Source organism: Saccostrea cucullata, unplaced genomic scaffold, assembly GCF_032062105.1.
Source record: "Saccostrea cucullata isolate Sc308-1 unplaced genomic scaffold, CSIRO_AGI_Scuc_v1 ctg4035, whole genome shotgun sequence".
Classification (NCBI taxonomy): Eukaryota; Metazoa; Mollusca; class Bivalvia; order Ostreida; family Ostreidae; genus Saccostrea; species Saccostrea cuccullata.
Genome location: NW_026936878.1, coordinates 63,642 through 71,686, shown reverse-complemented (window position 1 = coordinate 71,686; position 8,045 = coordinate 63,642). Strand labels below are relative to the sequence as shown.

General features: G+C 34.0%; 1 protein-coding gene across 1 annotated transcript; it reads right to left on the bottom strand.

Moving 5' to 3' along the window:
- Positions 1-4,650: 4,650 nt before the first annotated feature.
- On the bottom strand, positions 4,651-6,269 carry LOC134246792 (acetylcholine receptor subunit alpha-like 2). The gene has a single exon (XM_062729149.1). The coding sequence runs from the start codon at positions 5,967-5,969 to the stop codon at positions 4,785-4,787; it is 1,185 nt and encodes a 394-aa protein (XP_062585133.1). The 5' UTR covers positions 5,970-6,269; the 3' UTR covers positions 4,651-4,784.
- Between the last annotated feature and the right edge of the window lie 1,776 nt (positions 6,270-8,045).

Below are 8,045 nucleotides of genomic sequence, written 5' to 3'. Positions count from 1 at the left end.
TCAGAATATGGTTGGAAAACATCTTACATTTACTGCAATGAAAAGGGGGAAATAACAAACAGCGATCTATCTAAAGAAATCCACAATACAAATCTATGAACAGAGCGTAAAATACAGACCTTTTAATATTCAACAGGTAGGAGCAGGAGCTTCGGAGGAGTAAACATTCCCAATCAACCGACCACATCAACCGAGCTGTGAGCCCTACATGCATGTATTTTAAAGTAGTTTGGCAGATGCATCCCGTAGTCAATTTCGTATAAAATCAAAGGCAAAACTATACAGTATATAAGAATGAAACACTTCAACCCAAATACGACCCTGTGATAAGTTTCCAAGGTATCTTTGTTAGCAAGGCCATTATCATAACGACCATGATTAGAAAATACGTAATGATGACATGAAAAGAATCGTTGAAATCACTGTAATTTTTATATATCGGTATTTAACAGTATGTCTGATTTAGCAACAAAAAATGTTTTCCTTCTCATGTAGAAGTCAGAACATTCTAAATTCTATGGTTGTTATACGAATTGTAATGGATTTGTTAACAAATATTGCCTTTATCATTGGGTCGTATTTTGCCTGACTTGCTTCATACAAATAGCAAACTCTTTGTTTTAATACTGAAGTACGGAATGTTCTGTCTACCTTAACAATAAAAATGGCTCATAATGGGTGTGACTTGTCAACAGGGGATGCTTACTCCTCTTAGGTATCTCATTCAACCTCTGGAATTCTCAGGGGTCCGTGTTTATTTTGTTGATTTGGTCCCAAATTTAACACACCTTGAAAAAATTAAATTTCTTTTCAAAGTGCGTTAATATCGACCATATATTAACGCACTTTGAAAATTTTCTGGCTTGGTCAATATTCTTGCAAATCTTAGGTATGATAAATAATTGAACCTATTGGAAAATTTTTCGGTGATAAGGTCACTTCAGGACGTCAAAGTGAGCGATTTAGGTTTTTTTTATACTTTGAAAATTCTTTCTTTCTTGAATATTTTACTGTACTTATTTTTTCCTGTTTGCTTGTATTCTACAATGCAGTGCATTGAAGTGGTAAAATTTTCCGTTCGAATAGAACATTTTGACCTATCTTTATAACGTTGAATGTCATATGATGACACGCCTAATTTTTTTTTAGAAATGGATAAAAGGGTCCAATTGTTAATTCGAATACCTGTAGAACAGGTTTTCCATAAATATAATAGCCAATCAAATTGACGGTCTAAATAAACACCGAGTAAACACGTGTTCATCGGAAACCTGCTGTGGTAACTCCAATAGACATGATAAATTTTCAAAAAATTGTACATATTTGTTGCAATTTGTATTTTACAGAAGTGAGGAGTCTCTAACGCTCTCTCTCTCTTCTAATTTTTCTAAAGCTCCATTTTAGTGCACCTCATGTTGCTAGTCACAAAAATGGGGGTGTCCTTAAGTATCACGACGAACATTTCAAAGAAATAGTAACAATAGACGTCTGATAAGAACACCCAAACTTTCCATCCAAACAAAAAAATTTACCCCTTCAACACCCTTCATTGTCAAATAAGTTAACTACAGTTGTTACACGTCATTTGAATGGTTAAACGGTTTTATCCATTTTGTATAACATAACTTGCCAACGTCACAATGAGTTACGTCAAAAACGTATTACAATGGAAAAATTGTATCATTGTCTACATTGAAATTAAATTATAAGGAATGAATCTTATTTCAACTTATGTTTTACGATATAATATAACTTGGGACAGTTTACGCTTTTTTATAAACAGCTTCGCGGTTTATAAAGCGTAAACTGCCCCAAGTTATATCGTATATCGTATAACAAAAGTTGAAATAACTTTCATTCCTTAAATAAAAATTATTAAAAGTTTTCAACGTCATAGTATTTCTGCAAATGCACATCAGTATATGTTTGTGTTTGGGTGAAGCATAGGCAATGAGGGGGGGGGGGGGGGGCTTACGCACATAAATGTTTTGCAAAGATATACGGAATATATGCATTGAAAATTGGGGATAACCTTTAAGGGGGGGGGGGGTCCACTTTCAATTTGCTACCGACGGCTATACAATAATGTATATGGAAAAAAGAGTTGGGTTGAGAGACCTTAACGTTCTACTCGTTTTCTCCTTGTTCTCAATGAGGGTAAATCAATACATGAAAATTAAATTTTTTTCGAAAGTTATAATTATTACAAATTGATTCTCCCGATAACTTAATTCTATGTCTAGAATTTTTGTTTTATTCATATTTTTTTCAAAGTGCGTAAAATTGGCAAAAATGTTGATGAACACTTTTAACGCACAAAAAAAGTTCAAAGTGCGTTGAGTGTGTCCCAAATTTAACGCACTTTGAAAAAAAAAATTCAAAGTACTTTGATTTTGCTCCGATTTTAACGCACTTTGAAAAAAAAAATCAAAATGCGAAATTTTTTCAAAGAGCGTTGCCACAATGCTCGTCGAAAATAATTTTCAAAACTATCGTGATGGTCTCTTTACTATGGAATGATTGGCTACTCGGTGGCGACTTTTCTTTCAATGGTCGTTAAGAATATGGTTAGAAAACAATTTATATCTACTACAATGAAAAGGGGGGAGGGGTAACAAACAGCGATCGGTCAAAAGAAATCCACAATACAAATCTATGATTTAACATAGTGTAAAATACAAACCTTCTACTATTCATCAGGTAGGAGTAGGAGCTTTGGAGGAGTAAACATCCCCAAACAACCGACCACATCAACTGTGAGCCCTGGACATACATGTATTAAGTAAATTGACGGATACATCCCGTAGTCAATTTAGTATAAAAACAAAGCCATAATTATAAATTATATAAGAATAAAAAATTTCAACCAAAACCTGACCATGTGATAAGTTATCTTTGTAAGCAAGGCCATTATCATAACGACGATGATAGAAAATATGTAATGTTGACATGAAAAGAATCGTTGAAATCACTTTTGATTCCGAATAATTTTGATATACCGATTTTTCATAGTATGTCTGAATTTAGCCACAAAAAATGTTTTTTCTTCTCATGTAGAAGTCAGCATGTTGTAAATTCTATGGTCGTTATACAAATTGTGGTGAAATTGTTAACAAATATTGCCTTTATCATTGGGTCGTATTTTGCTTAACTTGCTTCATACAAATAGCAAACTCTTTGTTTTAATACTGAAGTACGGAATGTTCTGTCTACCTTAACAATAAAAATGGCTCATAATGGGTGTGACTTGTCAACAGGGGATGCTTACTCCTCTTAGGTATCTCATTCAACCTCTGGAATTCTCAGGGGTCCGTGTTTCGTTTTGAGAACAATTTTTTTTTTATCGAATACTTATTTTTATCTTCAACCTTTTCAGGCATACTTTAAAGAAATTAATTAATTAATATGACAGAAGATTTTATTCGACTTGTCTCTTCTGTGTCAGGAAATTGGGATTCAGGTCTGAGTCAAATTCCTGACCATTTAATCAAAACAAAAAGACTAAACCTTGTGAACGCTTATGTCTGTTTTCTTACTCCAAGGTGTCGAAATGATATGTTATTGGAGGAAACAACATCTTAAGTGACCTAACTGAGTAGTTTAAGACAAAGTTCAGGATGTCGTTTCTTATCAGTGAATGAACGGCATTTCATTTTGATAACCTCTTGCAGCAGATTTTGATCTATTTCCAGAGCGCCCAGTAAAAACTAATGAAGAAGCCAAACACATGCACATAAAATCATGATAAATACAGTGTATATACAATGAAGACCATATACAATATCTTAATCAATATGATTATGCAATGCCTGACATGTGTTTCAAAATTAACACGTTTTTTGTCAATTCTTGATATGAGATCTTCCATTTACTTTATTTTAAATATTGCACTTTTCAAATTCAGGTGAATACTTCATCTTTTTATTGAATTTTTATTTTCTTGCTTTTCGGTTTGGAAAAATCAGAAAGAAAGTCATTCAAAAGTATTTCAATCTAACTAACAGGCTTATGTTTGGGTTTCCCAGTTTTATGAAAAGATAAAGACCACCTTGGTTTCTTTTTTTTTTATTGCGCAATTTTCCTTGAAAAATTATCTGATTTGAAACAGTAACATTCTAGGTGGAAACGTTCTGTAATGTTCATGTGCCATATGTATGTTTTCTGTTTAGAGCATGTGTAACCTAAACAGAACATTTTTGTTCTGCAGTAAGGCAACACATGTCCCAGTTCTTAGTTCATCAATCACTCATATCGATCTAAATAAGCTATTGATTGCTGTACAATGACCTGATTGTGTGGCTGAAATCATTATCTGCAATTATCTTGCAAACCTGCTGGAAGCAAATTCAGATGGGGAAGGAGGTGTAGACGTACTTATCCAGGGGACTTATCAGTTAAATAGCTTTGTTTTCTAAAACATATACTGTATATTACAAAGATATGTGGAAAACGGTCCCAAGTACTCCCATTTCCTATGGGGCCATGGTTTTTGTGCTTAAGTTGACAGAGTGAAAAGAATATAATTACTTTTTTTTTAATATGTTCCATGAAAATAATTTGATACAGGCAAACAAATTAACTAGAATTCTGTTGAAGCACAATCAAGTCTCATGCATTCCCAATCGATGATAATTAATTAAGCTATCAAGATAAATATTGACAATTAATTATTACTTGGTCATGCTTTCAGAAGAATCTGAGGCTTTCGTATAATACATCAGAGAATATTTGATTCAATTGTACACATACGTTCAATAATTGTTTTGTATATAGTGATTGGCGATTCATGACATTTTTACCATCATCGCGTACACAACAACCAATAAGATGTATACCCCAAAGGAGACACAGAAACATGCAGTGTCAAAATTTTGTCTAATTCGCTCCCAAGTCATCGGAGATTGTTCCTGATTTGGGATTTCGTCATTTGAAATTCTCCCATTGGCCAGTTGTTCTTGATCTCTTCTAAATATTCTAGATCTAAGACCCGAAAGTCTTGTTATGCGACTCACAAACTTTGGCATTTGTTCATTTTCCTTCTTAAAGAAAATCCGAAGTCCGACAATAACGAGTATCAATATAATTCCACTCTCAATCATCATAATCATCAGTATGTAACATAATATGGGAACAGGATCTGAATTTTTGGGGAGTGTTGCACTGAAAATTGTCATAAAAACAGCAAACGAGAGTAAAACTGTCATGGCGAAGGAAACGCGTTCACCAGACTCTGGAGGAATTAAGAACACACAAGCATTTAAGATACCCAGACAAATGATTGGTACACAGGTATTTAGAATCGAAAACTCTGACCGCCTTCTGACAACAATCTCAAAAACACAAGACGAATAGGCGGCAAAATAGGAGGAATATGCCTTCATGCTATGTATGTCCCACTCTCCATGTTTCTCATAAATTGCAGACCTAATTCCTGTTTCCATTCTAAGCTCGTTTCCAATTCGATCAATGGTTAAAAATTTAGCGTAACATGTATGTTCATCAAAGGGGTAAAATCTCACGTTTGGTCGACATGTAACGCTTACGGTTCCTCCCTTGATCCAAATGACTTGACCATTTGCGTAAAGTCTTATTGGGAAAGAATCATCCGGGAACACTGGAATTCTGTCTATTGGATTGGCCAGCGTGATAACCGGCGTCCACACGTGATCTTCCGGTACGACCAAATGCGACACATTGCCATACTTTAAAGGGTTCCATTTTAAAAATCCGTCAATCCAACGCACATCTAGACCCATTGCTATAGATAACTGTCCGTTCACCTCATTAAATTGGCTGATTCCCCGTGGAAGAAATGTTATCTTCAATGCCAGGGTATCATTGTCGTTAATGGTCGGAATGATGACTTTGTTGTAAGACGTGTTTTTGAATAAATAGTTGTATATTTGTGGACTGTATTTTTCTCCATTAACAAACACAAAAGTCAACAAAAGTAAAATTAAACGATCCATCACCAGCAACGTCAAGTCCAACGAGCTTTTATCAATCGCTGTGCATGTCTGCTTTATAACATTGGATGAAAAAAGATACGCTTGATAAAAAAATCAAATGGGGAAAACCAAACAGGGATAGTGGCATCAGAAACGTTCACGCAAAACACTAAATGCTTATGAGCTGTCATATTTATTTTACCCTACATGAAACACATCATTAGTTTTATCTCTCACAAGAAATTTTGAAAATAGCCAAACCAGAATTTCCTGGAATATTTCGTAATTCTCGCTGCGTCTCATACTTTGCTGGGGTTAAAATTTCACAGCTATCTCCACTTTATCTGCAGGTGCACCATTTTAAAGACAGACAATTGCAGATAAAACTCATCTGTGATGGATTCCAATCAAATCAAGCACGGTGTATCAATTTCTGTTGTCTACACGATTCTCGCAGCATGAAACTTAATATCTGAATTCGTTATTGTCTTACATAATCATATTTGATAAAGGGGGTAAAAAGCAAGACATTTAGTGAATATCTTATGCGTCATAATAAATTATTACTTCTTATAGCATACTGGAAACCAATACTGGAAGCATATGCAGGTATCGCTATTTTCCCATTTTTATAGTATCTTAATAAATACCAGTCAGTCTTTCTCTTGCATCTGTCTCAAAGTTATGATTATCTAGAATAAAAACGATTCCGAACGATATTAACAACTAAATGTATTATATTCAACTAATAAATACTAAGTACCTATGAAGAAACAATGGAACTTATCAATTATTTTAGTATTAAGAGCCCTTAAAAAATTACTGTAAAGCTTTGATATTGGTATTGTGAATGGAGACATAAATTGATAAAACATCTTTTCCCTCGTCAATATCTATTTTTATTAGTTAATCATGACAACCTCCTGTCAACAAACGTAGGTAAAGTTCTTTCTCACGATAAATTTTGTAAGATCTATATCTAAGTTTCCAAATCACACCACTGATACTAAACATCTCAAAGATAGCATTCCATCTGAATACATTCCACTTCTTGGCCTCATCTTTGAAATGGATGACACTTTCAAGATAAGTGTTAATCGCAGGTTCTGGAATTTTTTGCAAAAGATTTTTCATTTTAAAGAAGGTTATTTCATTTGATACCTCTTTATGAACTTATAATCCTACCCAGGGCTGGGATCCGGCCTTTATCTGAAAGAACTTTATTACAAGTAACAAGGTAACAATCTAGTGAAAATTACAATTTGAGATATAGCGCGTTGTATATTCCCTATATATTATAAATGGTGATATTGTTCTTGGTCCATCGTATTTTGTTTTAATGGATGTTACATAATGATCGACAAGAAAATTATTCACAACTCGATATATTTTCTTCTTTACTTGTCGATATCTCTGTAGTTCTAATGACTCAGTTTCAAAAACAAAAATCTGAAGTTTGAAAACAGAAGAACTACTCAACAGTTACATACAGTTTGAGCAACGGCTTTTTGTACTAAAGCAAGATATAACACTACCTATACAAACAATAACCTATCCGTATTACAGATCACAGTTTTTTTTTATTCTTTTAAAATAAGTTTCATAAAATAGAATTTTTATTTTAAACCCATTGCATCTTATGCTAGTTGGTTCTTTTTGTAGGGTACCCGTAACACAAATAAGGTCCAGTTTTGTCGATCCGCCCCATTATAGCAAAAACCATTTGCACCAAATACGAGTATCTTCCTTTTAATAGAAAATAAGCTAGAGGCACTCTGAGCACTGAGCTCACTAAACGAAACCTCCCGCCTCCCAGATAATTATAATGGCCCATGTCCGTAAGTCCATGCTTTGCTCTGGGAGACCCGAAATAAATGTCGGATCAAAATGTTAAACAGGAGGTCACAATGGCATTATGTAATAAAGAATCTGTGAAGACATCATTAAATTTTATTCATCGATATAGGAGTAGTTGCGGTTAAGAGATGAGTACCCTTCAATATTATAGAAAAAATGGCGATGTCTATGTTTCGCTATAGGAAACCCTAAATATGTGTCCGATCAAAATGAGGTCACAATGGCACTATGTTACAAAGG